The sequence below is a fragment of the Salmo trutta genome, chromosome 19 (genome assembly GCF_901001165.1).
Source record: "Salmo trutta chromosome 19, fSalTru1.1, whole genome shotgun sequence".
Classification (NCBI taxonomy): domain Eukaryota; kingdom Metazoa; phylum Chordata; class Actinopteri; order Salmoniformes; family Salmonidae; genus Salmo; species Salmo trutta.
Window position 1 is genome coordinate 19,773,452 of NC_042975.1, and position 18,877 is coordinate 19,792,328.

General features: G+C 45.6%; 1 protein-coding gene across 2 annotated transcripts in view; it reads right to left on the minus strand.

Moving 5' to 3' along the window:
* The window catches only part of LOC115154116 (glycerophosphodiester phosphodiesterase domain-containing protein 5), a 33,667-nt gene extending 14,999 nt beyond the window's left edge, over positions 1–18,668 (minus strand). The window contains exons 1-6 of one of the 2 annotated variants that reach the window (XM_029700016.1): positions 18,105–18,668; positions 10,645–10,894; positions 9,701–9,804; positions 3,156–3,249; positions 485–544; positions 16–114 (exon numbers count right to left, since the gene is read on the minus strand). In XM_029700016.1, the coding sequence (XP_029555876.1) occupies positions 16–114; positions 485–544; positions 3,156–3,249; positions 9,701–9,804; positions 10,645–10,812 (525 nt within the window). In that variant the 5' untranslated portion in view covers positions 10,813–10,894; positions 18,105–18,668. The remainder of the gene's footprint in view (positions 1–15; positions 115–484; positions 545–3,155; positions 3,250–9,700; positions 9,805–10,644; positions 10,895–18,104) is intronic. The other variant, XM_029700017.1, reaches the window with a different exon arrangement.
* Positions 18,669–18,877: the final 209 nt, after the last annotated feature.

Here is an 18,877-nt window from a genome sequence, read left to right on the forward strand (position 1 = left end):
GAAGGGAGGCCCCACCTGGAAAGAGAGAAGAAGAGTGGTCCACTCTTTGCTACATAGGTCAGACAGCACTGCTATGGCCAGAATGGAGAAGGCTAGACTCACCAGGACCCCAATCTGGCAACACATCCAGAGGAGCAGTACAGTTAGGACAACAGACAACCATTGGCACCTTACCCTTTTCACACTAATGAGCACTTCATTTTGCACTGAGCTGAGCACAATTCATTTTCACTTCATTTTTTCAGGATCTATCCATAAATCTGCAGCATTCAGCATTTCATTAATCTTTTCTTCTACCAGGCAGTCAGCAATTTCATCTAGCTAAAGTCATACATTTCATCTAGACATGGAAAAATGGATGGGATGATTCTAAAGCTTATAAGAGCAGAGGATGTCTAGGAAAGACAGGGAGGATAGGAAACACGATATAGAGAAGTAGGCAGAGGAAGTTGAAATTAGGCAGGGGAAGGCATGTGGACGTTACCTTGTGGCCCCAGTGTAGGTACAGCTTCTGTCCCTCTGACAGCAGACACACAGCCAACAGCTACAAATTAAAACACACACATCATCAGAGAGCTAAGTACAGTATAGCCCTGGTACTGTATAGTACAGTATAGCCCTGGTACAGTATATCCCTGGTACAGTATATTCCTGGTACAGTAAAGCTCTGGTTCAGTACAGTATATTCCTGGTACAGTATATTCCTGGTACAGTAAAGCTCTGGTTCAGTACAGTATATTCCTGGTACAGTAAAGCTCTGGTTCAGTACAGTACATTCCTGGTACAGTACAGCTCTGGTTCAGTTCAGTACAGTATATTCCTGGTACAGTACAGCTCTGGTTCAGTACAGTACAGCTCTGGTTCAGTATAGCCCTGGTACAGTACATCTCTGGTACAGTATATTCCTGGTACAGTACAGTATAGCTCTGGTTCAGTACAGTACATTCCTGGTACAGTACAGTATAGCTCTGGTTCAGTTCAGTACAGTATATTCCTGGTACAGTACAGCTCTGGTTCAGTACAGTATATTCCTGGTACAGTACAGCTCTGGTTCAGTACAGTACAGCTCTGGTTCAGTACAGTATAGCCCTGGTACAGTACAGTACAGCTCTGGTTCAGTACAGTACAGTATATTCCTGGTACAGTACAGCTCTGGTTCAGTACAGTATAGCCCTGGTACAGTACAGTATATTCCTGGTAGAGTACAATATAACTTTGGTTCAGTACAGTACAGTAAATCCCTGGTAAAGTACAGCTATGGTTCAGTATAGGACAGTATATTCCTGGTAGAGTACAGCTCTGGCTCAGTACAGTACAGCCCTGGTACAGTACATCTCTGGTACAGTATAGTACAGTATATTCCTGGTACAGTACAGTATAGCTCTGGTTCAGTACAGTATAGCCCTGGCACAGTACAGTATAGCTCTGGTTCAGTACAGTACATTCCTGGTACAGTACAGTATAGCTCTGGTTCAGTTCAGTACAGTATATTCCTGGTTCAGTACAGCTCTGGTTAAGTACAGTATAGCCCTGGTACAGTATAGTACAGTATATTCCTGGTAGAGTAAAATATAACTCTGGTTCAGTGCAGTACAGTAAATCCCTGGTAAAGTACAGCTATGGTTCAGTATAGTACAGTATATTCCTGGTACAGTACAGCTCTGGTACAGTATAGTATATTCCTGTTACAGTACAGCTCTGGCTCAGTACAGTAGAGTATATTCCTGGTACGGTAAAGTATACAGTACAGTTCTCATCACTAAGCTAAGGACCTTGGGACTAATCACCTCCCTCTGCAACTGGATCCTGGACCGACCCCAGGATCATGGGCCGACCCCAGGTGGTAAGTGTAGGAAACAACACATTCGCCATGCTGATCCTCAACACGGGGGCCCCTTAGGGGTGCGTGCTCAGTCCCCTCCTGTACTCCCTGTTCACTCATGACTGCACGGCCAGGCACAACTCAAACGCCATCATTAAGTTGGCCAATGACACAACAGTGGTAGGCCTGATCAGCGACAACGATGAGACAGCCTATAGGGAGGAGGTCAGAGACCTGACCGTGTGGTGCCAGGACAACAACCTCTCCATCAACATGATCAAGACAAAGGAAATGATTGTGAACTACAGGAAAAGGAGGACCGAGCACGCCCCCATTCTCATATACGGGACTGTAGTGGAGCAGGTTGAGAGCTGCAAGTTCCTTTCCGTCCACATCACCAACAAACTAACATGGTCCAAGCACACCAAGACAGTCGTGAAGAGGGCACAACAAAACCTATTCCCCCTCAGGAGACTGAAAAGATTTGGCATGGGTCCTCAGATGCTCAAAAGTTTTTACAGCTGCACCATCGAGAGCATCCTGACAGGTTGCATCACTGCCTTGTATGGCAACGGCTCGGCCTCCGACTGCAAGGCACTACAGAGGGTAGTGAGTACGGCCCAGTACATCACCGGGGCCAAGCTTTCCTGCCATCCGGACCTCTATACCAGGCGGTGTCAGAGGAAGGCCCTAAAAATTGCCAAAGACTCCAGCCACCTTAGTTATAGACTGTTCTCTCTGCTAACGCACGGCAAGCGGTATCGGAGCGCCAAGTCCAGGTCCAAGAGGCTTCTAAACAGCTTCTACCCCCAAGCCATAAGACTCCTGAACATATTTGCATTGCCCCCTCCCCCTTCTACACTGTTGCTACTCTCTGTTATTATCTATGCATAGTCACTTTAATAACTCTACCTACATGTACATATTACCTCGACACCAGTGCCCCCGCACATTGACTCTGTACCGGTACCCCTGTATAAAGCCCCGCTATTGTTACTTACTGCTGCTCTTTAATTATTTGTTATTCTTATCTCTTACTTTCAGGTATTTTCTTAAAACTGCATTGTTGGTTAAGGGCTTGTAAGTAAGCATTTCACTGTAAGGTCTACTACACCTGTTATATTCAGCACGTGACAAATAAAATTTGATGTATAGCTCTGGTGCAATACAGTATATCCCTGGTACAATACAGTATAGCTCTGGTTCAGTATAGTACAGTATATTCCTGGTACAGTATATCCCTGGGGGATCCCCAGATTGATCTATGACTGATTTATGCTTGCCCTCCAAACCCCCTTGTGAAGCCCCACAAACAAACACACACACCCCTCACCAGCAGCAGAGCGACGTAGCTGAAGAAGGCGGCAGCGATGACGAGCAACACCACAGACCAGGGGAACCAGAAACCCAGGTTCCCAAAGTTAAACCTGGAGAAAGAGAGAGAAAATCGGAAGGAAGCAAGCGAGCGAGAGCAAGGATGGCGATGAGAGAGGGGAGATGTGTGTGTGTGTGTGTGTGGGGGGGGGGTACTCAGGGCTCAATTGTCCCTCTAAACACTCTGACATCAATGCAAATGTAATCAAAAATCATATTAAACACTTATCAACAGTATCATGCTTTTAAATGCACTGTTAGGCTACATTTTTTGACCTCACTGTGATGATCAATTTGAAGAAAGAAGTTCAACAACAGGTTGAAACTGGAAAACATGGTCGTCGTGGATGTAGTTCCAAACAACACAATTGATGTTGTTTCAAAGCCAAATAATGAAATGGACAACGCTTTCTAAGGTGATGATTAATTTATAGAATTTAAGACGTTGAATGTAGATCACTTATACACATATTAGAGCTTATGTATACGCCTATACAGTGCCTCCAGAAAATATTCATACCCCTTGACTTATTCCAAATTTTGTTGTGTTACAACCTGAATTCTAAACGGATTAAACATATAATTGTTTTCACCCATCTAAAACAGACACACAATACCCCATAATGACAAAGTGAAAACATATTTTTTGAAAATTAAATACAGAAATATATAATTTACATAAGTATTCACACCCAAGTCAATACTTTGTAGAAGCACCTTCGGCAGCGATTACAGCTGTGAGTCTTTCTGGGTAAGTCTCTAAGAGCTTTCCACACCTGGATTGTGCAACATTTGCCCATTATCCTTTTCAAAATTCTTCAAGCTCTGTCAAATTGTTTGTTGATAATTGCTAGACATCATTTTCAGGTCTTGACATAGATTTTAAAGTAGATTTAGTCAAAACTGTAACTCGGTCACTCAGGAACATTCACTGTCTTCTTGGTAAGCAACTCCAGTGTAGATTTGGCCTTGTATTTTAGGTTATTGTCCTGTTGAAAGGTGAATTAATCTCCCAGTGTCTGGTGGAAAGCAGACTGAACCAGATTTTCCCCTAGGATTTTGCCTGTGCTTAGCTCAATTCCATGTATTTTATCCTATAAAAACTCCCTGGTCCTTAACGATTACAAGCATTTTTATTTGATTTTTTTTCACCTTTATTTAACTAGGTAGGCTAGTTGAGAACAAGTTCTCATTTGCAACTGCGACCTGGCCAAGATAAAGCATAGCAATTCGACACATACAACGACACAGAGTTACACACGGAATAAACAAAACATACAGTCAATAATACAGTAGAACAAAAGAAAACAAAAGGTCTATATACAGTGAGTGCAAATGAGGTAAGTTAAGGCAATAAATAGGCCATGGTGGCGAAGTAATTACAATATAGCAATTAAACACTAGAATGGTAGATGTGCAGAAGATGAATGTGCAAGGAGAGATACTGGGGTGCAAAGGAGCAAGATAAATAAATACATACAGTATGGGGATGAGGTAGGTAGATAGATGGGCTGTTTACAGATGGGCTATGTACAGGTGCAATGATCTGTGAGCTGCTCTGACAGCAGGTGCTTAAAAGCTAGTGAGGGAGATATGAGTCTCCAGCATCAGAGATTTTTGCAGTTCGTTCCAGTCATTGGCAGCAGAGTACTGGAAGGAAAGACGACCAAAGGAGGAATTGGCTTTGGGGGTGACCAGTGAGATATACCTGCTGGAGCGCGTGCTACGGGTGGGTGCTGCTATGGTGACCAGTGAGCTGAGATAAGGAGGGCTTTACCTAGCAGAGACTTGTAGATAACCTGTAGCCAGTGGGTTTGGCGCCGAGTATGAAGCGAGGGCCAACCAACGAGAGCGTACAGGTCGCAATGGTGGGTAGTGTATGGGGCTTTGGTGACAAAACGGATGGCACTGTGATAGACTGCAGCCAGTTTGTTGAGTAGAGTGTTGGAGGCTATTTTATAGATGACATCACCGAAGTCGAGGATCGGTAGGATGGTCAGTTTTACGAGGGTGTTTGGCAGCATGAGTGAAGGATGCTTTTTGCGATATAGGAAGCCGATTATAGATTTCAGCCTTCCCTGTAGCTCAGTTGGTAGAGCATGGTGTTTGCAACACCAGGGTTGTGGGTTCGATTCCCACGGGGGGCCAGCACAGAAAAAAAAAAATATGATATGTATGAAATTGTATGAAATGTATGCATTCACCACTGTAAGTCGCTCTGGATAAGAGCGTCTGCTAAATGACTAAAATGTAAATGTAAAAAATGGATTGGAGATGCTTAATGTGAGTCTGGAAGGAGAGTTTACAGTCTAACCAGACACCCAGGTATTTGTAGTTGTCCACGTATTCTATGTCAGAGCCGTCCAGAGTAGTGATGCTGGATGGGCGAGCAGGTGCGGGCAGTGATCGATTGAATAGCATGCATTTAGTTTTACTTGCGTTTAAGAGCAGTTGGAGGCCACAGAAGGAGAGTTGTATGGCATTGAAGCTTGTCTGGAGGTTAGTTAACACAGTGTCAAAAGAGGGGCCAGAAGTATACAGAATGGTGTCGTCTGCGTAGAGGTGGATCAGAGAATCACCAGCAGCAAGAGCAACATCATTGATGTATACAGAGAAGAGAGTCGGCCCGAGAATTGAACCCTGTGGCACACCCATAGAGACTGCCAGAACTCTATCAGAGAAGTAGTTGGTAAACCAGGCGAGGCAATCATTTGGGAAACCAAGGCTGTCGAGTCTGCCAATAAGAATGTGGTGATTGACAGAGTCGAAAGCCTTGGCCAGGTCGATGAATACGGCTGCACAGTAATGTCTCTTATCGATGGCGGTTATGATGATGTTTAGGACCTTGAGCGTGGCTGAGGTGCACCCATGACCAGCTCTGAAACCAGATTGCATAGCGGAGAAGATACGGTGGGATTCGAAATGGTCGGTAATCTGTTTGTTAACTTGGCTTTCGAAGACCTAAGAAAGACAGGATAGGATAGATATAGGTCTGTAGCAGTTTGGGTCTAGAGTGTCACCCCCTTTGAAGAGGGGGATGACCGCGGCAGCTTTCCAGTCTTTGGGAATCTCAGACAATACGAAAGAGAGGTTGAACAGGCTAGTAATAGGGGTTGCAACAATTTCGGCAGATAATTTTAGAAAGAGAGAGGGTCCAGATTGTCTAGCCCGGCTGATTTGTATGGGTCCAGATTCTACAGCTCTTTCAGAACATCAGCTATCTGGATTTGGGTGAAGGAGAAATGGTGGGGGCATACCCATAACATGATGCAGCCACCACTATGCTTGACAATATAGAGAGTGGTACTCAGTAATGTGTTGTATTGGATTTTCCCCAAACATAACACTTCTTATTCAGGACAAAAAGTTAATTGATTTGCCACATTTTTTGCAGTATTTGCCTTGTTGCAAACAGGATGCATATTTTGGATTTTCTTTTTCTTCTGTACAGGCTTCCTTCTTTTCACTCTGTCAATTAAGTTAGTATTGTGGAGTAGCTACGTTGTTGATCCATCTTAAGTTTTCTCCTATCAGCCATTAAACTCTGTAACTGTTTTAAAGTCACCATTGGCCTCATTGTGAAATCCCTGAGCGGTTTCCTTCCTATCTGGCAGGAAGGAAGTACGCCTGTATCTTTGTAGTGACTGGGTGTATTGATACACCATCCGAAGTGTAATTAATAACTTCACCATGCTCTAAAGGATAGTCAATGTCTGCTTTTGTATTTTTACCCATCTACCAATAGGGGCCCTTCTTTGCGAGGCATTGGAAAACCTCCCTCGACTTTGTGGTTGAATCTGTGTTTGAAATTCACTGCTCGACTGAGGGACCCCCAAAATAATTGTATGTGTGGAGTACAGAGATGAGGTAGTCATTCAAAAATAATGTTAAGCACTATAGTTGCACATAGAGTGAGTCATTGACTTTTTAAGCAAATTTGTACTCCTGAACTTATTCAGGCTTGCGCTTGCCATAACAAAGGATTTGAATATTTTCTTGACTCAAGACATTTCAGCTTTCATTTGTAATTAATTTATAAACATTTAAAAAAACATAATTCCACTTTTACATTATCGGGTATTGTGTGTAGGAAAGTGACAGATTATATACATGTAATCAATTATAAATTCAGTCTGTAACAAGTCAAGGGATGTGAATACTTTCTGAAGGCACTGTATATGAGCCCAAGCCTGAAAAAAATTATGAATTAAAATAATGATTGTGCAGTTATACAATACATAACCTAATAGCCTACCGCATATTACGCATGCCAGAAAAACATAACAAAATACATACATTTAAGATGTCTTTGGTACATAATTGGTCTAGCCTATACTCCAAAACAAAATAAATGATAGTAATGGTCTTTGAGTGTGGACTGTATTATTACGCATACTGGATGGACTGTTACCTTATGCTACACTCCAAACGTTCTATCCATGAGTCTGGGAGAAAATGTATAGGCCAAGGCCATGCTGTTGGTTCATTGATTGTGCAGGTCGGTTTACTGAGTTAGCCTACAATTATAGTGAATTTTGTATTTGAATAGCCTAGTAATAGGGCCTTTTTTCTATTTTCATAATTAATAGGCTGACTATACCTTTAGCTACAGAATATCTCCTACTCTCTCTTGTTATTCCTTTCTCAAGCGTGCAGAGATGGGGCCTGTCAACTGTTTCATTAAATATGTTTCGTTGTTACTATTGATGTTCCTGTACAGATTTCTCTTGGTTTGGTCCCAAATGAAGCACTGGGTAGCTTTAGGAACATGGTTGGAGAGCCCATGACATACAGAGTTTGGGTGGAATATCACCTGTCTCTCAGCGAGAGGCTGCATGCTCCTCAAACAGTGGTTAATGTGTGAAATGAAAGAAGTGTTCTTATAAGCCCAGACATTTCCACAATCCTGTGTGAATGCAGAATTTTGATGGTTGCCTCTAAAAAGAGCAGAATCCCAGCCGCTACTGTATTTCAGTTAATTTCTCAGCTGCTCCACTATGTTATAAAACCGGAGGAGCCTACCCAGTATAATTGAAACTAAGGGAAAGTGGCCTCCATTCGCTATTCCAGTGCATACGGATGACATGTCTTTCTCCCCTGCCCCTGTTCCCTTGTTCCTGCTCATTTGATAATGCACCATTCCAGTGCATACGGATGACATGTCTTTCTCCCCTGCCCCTGTTCCCTTGTTCCTGCTCATTTGATAATGCACCATTCCAGTGCATACGGATGACATGTCTTTTTCCCCCTGCCCCTGTTCCCTTGTTCCTGCTCATTTGATAATGCACCATTCCAGTGCATACGGATGACATGTCTTTTTCCCCCTGCCCCTGTTCCCTTGTTCCTGCTCATTTGATAATGCACCATTCCAGTGCATACGGATGACATGTCTTTTTCCCCTGCCCCTGTTCCCTTGTTCCTGCTCATTTGATAATGCACCATTCCAGTGCATACGGATGACATGTCTTTTTCCCCCTGCCCCTGTTCCCTTGTTCCTGCTCATTTGATAATGCACTATTCCAGTGCATACGGATGACATGTCTTTTTCCCCCTGCCCCTGTTCCCTTGTTCCTGCTCATTTGATAATGCACCATTCCAGTGCATACGGATGACATGTCTTTTTCCCCTGCCCCTGTTCCCTTGTTCCTGCTCATTTGATAATGCACCATTCCAGTGCATACGGATGACATGTCTTTTTCCCCCTGCCCCTGTTCCCTTGTTCCTGCTCATTTGATAATGCACTATTCCAGTGCATACGGATGACATGTCTTTTCCCCTGCCCCTGTTCCCTTGTTCCTGCTCATTTGATAATGCACCATTCCAGTGCATACGGATGACATGTCTTTTTCCCCCTGCCCCTGTTCCCTTGTTCCTGCTCATTTGATAATGCACTATTCCAGTGCATACGGATGACATGTCTTTTTCCCCCTGCCCCTGTTCCCTTGTTCCTGCTCATTTGATAATGCACCATTCCAGTGCATACGGATGACATGTCTTTTTCCCCCTGCCCCTGTTCCCTTGTTCCTGCTCATTTGATAATGCACCATTCCAAATCTAAACAAATGTTACATATTAGTAAAGACAAGATTACATTTAGAATAGTCTGATGGGTGAAAATATGATCGCTTGATGAGAGAACAGGGTGTGCAGCCTGAGGCAAAGAACAGAGCAAGCTTTTTATGCGACTTTTTCCAAATAGTCAATAGCAATAGTTGTGGCTATACAGTAGGAGGTAATGTTGTTAATGTGATGCAGGAGAGGAGATTCTCCTGACAGGAACACCACTGAATCTCAATGAGATACTCCTGCTGCTACCGCTGCTGCCTGCCACAGAGTTGTGGTCTGGCCTTGCACGTGTGTGTGTGTGTGTGTGTGTGTGTGTGTGTGTGTGTGTGTGTGTGTGTGTGTGTGTGTGTGTGTGTGTGTGTGTGTGTTTGAGTCCTTATATATTTGAATGCTTGTTCATACTTACTTACATTGTGAATATGTAATAGTCAGACCTACCAGTCAAAATCATTGTAGTCATTCTGAGCTTCACTCCAGAAGTAGAGGAAGACCAGTGTGAGACAGAATGTCATGATGAGGAGTGCAAAGCTGGCACATTCCAACTGCAGGGGAGAGAAACACAATAAGTCCCACATAGTGACTCCATAACAAATGCATAACCCATATACTGTTGGCATGGAAATGTACACTAACAAGTAATTACCAGTGATGAGGATTGACCCCACAACATATTGGTGGCAAGGCAGGGATTCACGGCCAGAGCCACTACCTTCGCCAAACCTTTTTCACTTCTGTTTGTGTTTTCCCCTGGCATATGAGGTAAACAACTCAAGCCTGGGCTAACATTAGTCAATGGACTGTCACACAGCAAGTTGTTGCAGCTGGTATTTCTGTATTTTGAACGTTATATATCTATCTAAAGTTGATTGCTGACATGCAAAACATTTTTGGGACTATATCAACAGTGGAACAATGAAACAAATACCAAAAGATGGGTGGAATTTTCCTTTAAATGCTCTTACAAAACACAAGAGAGTGCTATTCTTTGAAAGGGCTGAATGTATGCATTTATTGCATAGAATGCTTTCCATACAGTTGAGGGAGTGCACTTTGAACTCTGAGGAGAGGGAGGCATGCGAAGAAAAGCTCCTAACTGGCTAAACAGTGATTGTAAAACTGTGACAGTAAAAATTATGTAAGACATGAAAGATATTGACAGAGTGAGGGAGAGAAAGAAAGAGAACTTGTGTGTGGACACGCATGCATATGTGCATGTGAGAGAGAGAGTACAGTGTAGTAGTAGTGTGTGTGAGTATAGTCTCTGTCAGGGGTATAAAACCATCCTGTGAAATGACCAGATATTTAACAAACAAAAACAACTTTTCACACTTGGGAACTCAATCCCCCCGTCCTGTCCCCGTTTGACCCCTGACATCCCTGACCTTGCTGCAGCAGCAGTCTCCCGGCATGGCGCGGGTCCTCTGGTAGCGTCTCCATTGACAGCCATAGAGGCCGGCCAGGCATGAGACAAAGGGCTGGTGCTCGTAGCGCTGCAGTAGCCGACAGCGCACCACAGGCAGCTTCGCCGGGGTGGTCAGAGAGGGGGCCATGGCTCACACACACAACACCATCACCGATCACACACAAGAGATAGAGTGTGGAAGAAGTGGATGATGAGAGGAGCGTGAGGACCTGGGAATGAAGAGAGTAAAGGGAGAAATCGTGTTAATATTGTAGCGACCCAAACCAAAGCCTAACTGGCTACCCAGACTATTTGCATTGCCCCCCCCGCCCCGTCACAAGCGTTGTTGTAGGTAGTGGACCAAACAGCATCGGGTATATTTATCATCTTCTTCTTTATTAAAGAAAAACACTTAAACAAAACAAACGACGAAAACAGTCCCGTAAGGTGCACAGACTATACAGGAAACAACCACCCACAAAACACAAGAGAAAACTAAACCAACTAAATATGGCCTCCAATTAGAGGCAACGACAACCAGCTGCCTCTAATTGGAGGTCCTACCAAAACCAACAAAGAAATAGAAAAACTAGAACATAACCCAAAAACTCCCGAAACACACAAACCAAACACCCCCTGCCACGCCCTGACCAAACTACAATAACAAACAACCCCTTTTACTGGTCAGGACGTGACAGTACCCACCCCCAAAGGTGCAGACCCCGGATGCACCGAAACACAAAAACCCCCACAAAAATAACCCCAAACTAAAGGGAGGGAAGGGAGGGTGGCCGCCGTCACCAACGGCTCCCGTGCTACACCCCCCCTCCCCAATCCTCCAACTACGGAGGTGGCTCAGGCTCCGGTTATAGTCCCCATTCTAACCTGCCCACCCCCGTTGAAAGCTCATGGCTGCAGTCCACTGCTGAAGGATCTGGGCTAAGGTGCGTCGCTGGAGACCTCGGGCTGAGGTGCGTCGCTGGAGGCTCCGGGCTGTGGGCCGTCTCCGGACTGTGGGCCGTCTGCGGGCTCCGGGCCGTCTCTGCGGGCTCCGGGCCGTCTCTGCGGGCTCCGGGCCGTCTCTGCGGGCTCCGGACCGTCTCTGCGGGCTCCGGACTGTGGGGCGTCTCTGCGGGCTCCGGACTGTGGGGCGTCTCTGCGGGCTCCGGACTGTGGGGCGTCTCTGCGGGCTCCGGACTGTGGGGCGTCTCTGCGGGCTCCGGACTGTGGGGCGTCTCTGCGGGCTCCGGACTGTGGGGCGTCTCTGCGGGCTCCGGACTGTGGGGCGTCTCTGCGGGCTCCGGACTGTGGGGCGTCTCTGCGGGCTCCGGACTGTGGGGCGTCTCTGCGGGCTCCGGACTGTGGGGCGTCTCTGCGGGCTCCGGACTGTGGGGCGTCTCTGCGGGCTCCGGACTGTGGGGCGTCTCTGCGGGCTCCGGACTGTGGGGCGTCTCTGCGGGCTCCGGACTGTGGGGCGTCTCTGCGGGCTCCGGACTGTGGGGCGTCTCTGCGGGCTCCGGACTGTGGGGCGTCTCTGCGGGCTCCGGACTGTGGGGCGTCTCTGCGGGCTCCGGACTGTGGGGCGTCTCTGCGGGCTCCGGACTGTGGGGCGTCTCTGCGGGCTCCGGACTGTGGGCGTCTCTGCGGGCTCCGGACTGTGGGGCGTCTCTGCGGGCTCCGGACTGTGGGGCGTCTCTGCGGGCTCCGGACTGTGGGGCGTCTCTGCGGGCTCCGGACTGTGGGGCGTCTCTGCGGGCTCCGGACTGTGGGGCGTCTCTGCGGGCTCCGGACTGTGGGGCGTCTCTGCGGGCTCCGGACTGTGGGGCGTCTCTGCGGGCTCCGGACTGTGGGGCGTCTGCGGGCTCCGGACTGTGGGGCGTCTCTGCGGGCTCCGTCGGTTCCGGACTGTAGGACGTCGCCGGAAGCACTGGACGGGGAACTGTCGCCGGACGCTCTGGACGGGGAACTGTCGCCGGAAGCTCTGGACGGGGAACTGTCGCCGGACGCTCTGGACGGGGAACTGTCGCCGGAAGCTCTGGACGGGGAACTGTCGCCAGAAGCTCTGGACGGGGAACTGTCGCCGGAAGCTCTGGACGGGGAACTGTCGCCGGACGCTCTGGACGGGGAACTGTCGCCGGAAGCACTGGGCGGGGAACTGTCACCGGAAGCACTCAGCGGGGAACTGTCGCCGGAAGCACTGGACGGGGAACTGTCGCCGGACGCTCTGGACGGGGACTGCGCACTGAACGCCTGATGCGTGGGGCTGGCTTTGGATGCGCCAGACTAGTGACACGCACCACAGGGCTAGTGCGAGGAGCAGGAACAGGACGTACTGGACTGGGCAGGCGCACTGAAGGCCTGATGCGTGGGGCTGGCTTTGGAGGCGCCAGACTATTTACACGCACCTCAGGGCTAGTGCGAGGAGCAGGAACAAGACGTACTGGACTGGGCAGACGCACTAGAGGCCTGATGCGTGGGGCTGGCTTTGGAGGCGCCAGAACAGTAACACGCACCACAGGGCTAGTGCGAGGAGCAGGAACAGGATACACTGGGTCTTGAATACGCACTGGAGGTCTGGAGAGCACAGCCTGCACAACCCGTCCTGGCTGGATTGTCACTGTAGCCCTGCACGGGCAGAGTGCTGGCATAGGGCGAACTGGGCTGTGCTGAGGCATGATGGCTGCCGTTCGAAGAGCAGGCGCAGGGTAGCCTGGGCCTAGGATACGCACTGGTGGCCAGATGTGCTGTGCCAGCGCACTTCTCCCTGGCTGGATGCCCACTCTAGCACGGCACTTGCGGGGGCTGGTATCAACCGTACCGGACTGTGCGTGTGGATGGGCGAGACCGTGCGCACTTCCGCATAGCACTTTTACTGGTCAGGACGTGACACCCCCCCCCTCTTTTACGCTGCTGCTACTCTGTTTATTATCTATGCATAGTCACCTTAATACCTCTACCTACATGTACATATTACCTCGACTAACCGGTGCCCCCGCACATTGACTCTGTACCGGTACCCCCTGTATATTGCCTCGCTAATGTTATTTTACTGCTGCTCTTTAATTAATTTGTAACTTTTTTTTTTATTAGTTTTTCTGAAAACTGAATTTTTGGTTAAGGGCTTGTAAGTAAGAATTTCACTGTAAGGTCTACACCGGTTGTATTCAGCGCATGTGACAAATAAAATTTGATTTGATCTTGTCAAGGGGTTTCAGTTTTAACAAGGTCCCTGGTTCAAGCCCCGCTCAAGCCTTCAAGCCCCGCCTTCATCACAAAAGGTAGAGCTTGTGGAGAACGACAATGAGTAAAAAGAAGTCGAGTCTAACCTTAAACCTGGCTCCCAAACATTTAACAACTGCTGTAGGCCTGGATGATGAATCAATCAAACCATACTAGGTACGTGATTACAGGCTAGGTGAAGGACAAGCCCCATTCTGACACACATCGTCATTTTCACAATGCTTCAGTTTGGGATGGTTACAGTCTCTGAATTTGGGGATTTCTCTCTGAGGGATCCACAACTCACTAAATTGTACCTTGATTGTGGGCTAGCGGGCTACTACGTGTTAGTTGACCACTATCTATTATGTTTACTGTTAAATGACAAAGAAAGAGATCAGCCATGGATTACTGGAATAGCACTGTATAACAATTTATCCAAAAACAAATAATTTCGACTGTCAAATGTTTTCTTTCACAATATCAAAATAGAAACATCTCCTTGCTTTAAAGTCAAACCATATTTTTGGAAAGATCATATGCTGAGCTAGCCATTAAAAAAGTATGGTCCACAGATCTAATTGAATCTGAAAAACCCTTTAACTAGAACATAATATGGAAAAATAGGACCTTGGCATCCCCTAATCCGAACCATAAATGTATACATAAATGTGTTCACAGACTGTATTTAACACCAAGGAAACGTTTTATGATGAAATTGGTCTGAACTATTCACTGTGTCCCCTAAATCAGGTAGGCACATTCCTTCATATGATGTCGGAGTGCCCTGCAGTTAAAAATGCTTCTGGGGCAAAGTTACAACATTCATTTCGAAGTGCATGAATTTAAATATTCAATGCTTGCACCTATTATTTTATTTGACAATGATAACACCTTGAATCTCTCAATCAATCAGAGAAAAGTATTGCTGGCAGGCATCACTGGAGTGATTTTTTTGGGGGGGGGTCTAAATGGCACCTCACTCTTTCCCATTTAACCAGGGGATACAGTTACTACTAGAAGTTATAACAATAAAATGATCGACAGCGAGAATGTGCTAGTAAAGGAACAATTGAGACTCTGGGGATGGATGGGTGGGAGTGGGACTGATAAGCAACCTCGTTTGGTGGGTGGAATGGGAAGGATTGGGGCATGGTTTCCGGGTGGGCAGGGAGGATGCGGGCGGGTGGATGGGGAATGGATTGGGGTTATTTTGTATGCATTTCTTTGATTGTTTTTGTACCTGTAATCCCCCTCTGTAAAATGACTAAATTAAATTAAAGACATTTCACAAAAAATAAACTATTGTTGGTATTTATTTTTCATGTTTTTCTTAATATACAGTTGAAGTCGGAAGTTTACATTTAGGTCAGAGTCATTAAAACTCATTTATCAAACACTCCACAAATTTCTTGTTAACAAACTATAGTTTTGGCAAGTTGGTTAGGACATCTACTTTGTGCATGATAAGTAATATTTCCAACAATTGTTTACAGATGATTTCACTTATAATTCACTCTATCACAATTCCAGTGGGTCAGAAGTTGCTAGTCAATTGCTAGTCTAAAATAAATTGGAGATAATGTCTAGATGCTTTTTACAGTGGAGAACAAGTTTGTAAATTGTCTTGCTGGGCTGATGAGACAGTAGATTGTGCAGTGAGATGGAACAGAATAAATAGTCATTTCAATGTCATAGCTTTAGCCGGTGGTAGCTTTGTGGAATAGACACCGGCTGGAATGCGGTTTTAACCAATCAGCGTCCAGGATTAGACCCACCCGTTGTATAACCTGTATTATATCACACTTTGGAGTTGCTGTGATTGGTTGGTTATGACTTCTACCAGATATAATCATTCTTCATTCTACTGTTCTCCGAATCCAGGTGTGGCACTGACAGAGATGGTCGCCTCGCTTCGAGTCCTTAAGAAACTATGCAGTATTTCCTTTTTTTATGTACAGTTGAAGTCGGAAGTTTACATACACTTAGGTTGGAGTCATTAAAACTCGTTTTTCAACCACTCCACAAATTTCTTGTTAACAAACTATAGTTTTGGCAAGTCGGTTAAGACATCTACTTTGTGCATGACACAAGTCATTTTTCCAACAATTGTTTACCGACAAGATTATTTCACTTATAATTCACTGTATCACAATTCCAGTGGGTCAAAAGTTTACATACACTAAGTTGACTGTGCCTTTAAACAGCTTGGAAAATTCCAGAAAATGATGTCATGGCTTTAGAAGCTTCTGATTGACATCATTTGAGTAAATTGGAGGTGTACCTGTGGATGTATTTCAAGGCCTACCTTCAAACTCAGTGCCTCTTTGCTTGACATCATGGGAAAATCAAAAGCAATCAGCCAAGACCTCAGAAAAAAGATTGTAGAACTCCACAAGTCTGGTTCATCCTTGGGAGCAATTTCCAAACGCCTGAAGGTACCACGTTCAATAGTACGCAAGTATGAACACCATGTGACCACGCAGCCGTCATATCTCTCAGGAAGGAGACACGTTCTGTCTCCTAGAAATGAATGTACTTTGGTGCGAAAAGTGCAAATCAATCCCAGAACAACAGCAAAGGACCTTGTGAAGATGCTGGAGGAAACAGGTATAAAAGTATCTATATCCACAGTAAAACGAGTCCTGTATCGACATAACCTGAAAGGCCGCTCAGCAAGGAAGAGGCCACTGCTCCAAAACCGCCATAAAAAAGACAGACTACGGTTTGCAACTGCACATGGGGACAAAGATCATACTTTTGGAGAAATGTCCTCTGGTCTGATGAAACAAAAATAGAACTGTTTGGCCATAATGACCATCGTTATGTTTGGAGGAAAAGGGGGATGCTTGCAAGCCGAAGAACACCATCCCAACCGTGAAGCACAGGGGTGGCAGCATCATGTTGTGGGGGTGCTTTGCTGCAGGGGGGGCTGGTGCACTTCATAAAATAGATGTCATCATGAGGATGGACAATTATGTGGATATACTGAAGCAACATCTCAAGACATCAGTCAGGAAGTTAAAGCTTGGTCGCAAATAGGTCTTCCAAATTAACAATGACCCCAAGCATACTTCCAAAGTTGTGGCAAAATGGCTTATGGACAACAAAGTCAAGGTATTGGAGTGGCCATCACAAAGCCCTGACCTTAATCCTATAGAAAATTTGTGGGCAAAACTGAAAAAGTGTTTGCAAGCAAGGAGGCCTACAAACCTGACTCAGTTACACCAGCTCTGTCAAGAGGAATGGGCCAAAATTCACCCAACTTATTGTGGGAAGCTTGTGGAAGGCTACCTGAAACGTTTGACCCAAGTTAAACAATTTAAAGGCAATGCTACCAAATACTACGGGGGCCAGTATGAAAAAAAAGAGGGGAAACCCCACTTCAAGTCTCAGAGCGAGTGACGTCACCGATTGAAACGCTGTTAGCGCGCACCACCGCTAACTAACTAGCCATTTCACATCGGTTACATATGTAGACTTCTGACCCACTGGGAAAGTGATTAAATAAATAAAACCTGAAATAAATAATTCTCTCCTTTTATTCTGACATTTCACATTCTTAATATAAAGTGGTGATCCTAACTGACCTAAAACAGGGAATTTTTACTAGGATTAAATGTCAGGAATTGTGAAAAACTGAGTTTAAATGTATTTGGCTAAGGTGTATGTAAACTTCTGACTTCAACTGTATAATCTGTTGTTGGTGCCTAGGCTACATAACGCGATCGTTATCTGACAACCAATGACATTATGCACACATGCCATGCACTATTCTGAAAATGACAAACGTTTCTATGTTATTGGAAAAAATATTTGCATATGAATTGTAGCCCATAGGCTGCAGAAGTTAACGCCTTGATGTAGCTTGTATAGCCTATGTAGGCCTATAGGAGCTGCCCTATGGCGCGGAAATTTCCTCGGGGAACAACAGTATTTACCTGATACAATAGGCCTACGTGGACAGCCGTTCAAGTTCCAGTTTAAAGCACCAATGATACAGAGTCGTCGTGCAAGAAATCGTGAATCCCCTAACATATTGACGAATTGTACACTGTCTGTTCAGGGAACTAGTCAGAGATACGTCTATCCTGTAAGACTTAAGATTTTCAAATGCTAAGAATGTCTATATGTAATATTCAATGCCCATAAATGGCACACATGCAAATTATTCCCTAATTAAATCCTTTTTCCGATACTTTACTCTTTTAAATAACCTACCTCAGAAAAGAGTTCCGTTTGATTTCCTGAACTTCCGAAATCCTTGATGTGATGGTTCCTCCAGGGGAAGCCGCAGTGCGTATAGTTCCTCTTCTCGGTAATGCACGCCGGCCAGGTAAAGGATACCGTGCTATGTCTAGTTGACATCGACTGCCACCTGTTGCAAATGGAGATTTGCTTTCGTGTACAGTAGCGCTATTTCTTTCATCCGGACATTCCTCCTCTACTGCACTGGCCTTTGATGTTGAATAACGACGGATACAACGTTACAATTTCCCGACTCTGTAGGCTACTCTTATCACATGACAGTGTGGAGTAGGCTATGGACTCGTTTAGTTACGGACAATATTGTAATCAGCGTTTCAATATCAGCTGACTATATTTCGTATGAAAAAACGTGTGTTATGCAGGGTGGAAAGCCCTAGGACAAATATGTGCTGTTCATTTGAATATGTATTGTGGAGGCGAGGGTTAGGGAATTAAATTGTAATCAAGTTTTTCAGTCTTACGTAACGTAAATCTTACCGCTGCAAATTTACAGCTTTACCAAAGATTTTTTATAACTACCCCAAGAGAGACCGCAGCCTGTCGTTTCCAATGGGAGCAAATGAATCACAGTGGGCAGAACAAGCAAGGTGATGAGCAGAGCCAAGCACGAGCTAGCGAGATCCTATTGGCGCGTTCGGGCATTCCCGTTAGGGAACACCTACTTTGAAGTGCGCGTGTACAATAACGCAATTCACCCTTGCACTCCTTCTAAACAACGCACTTTT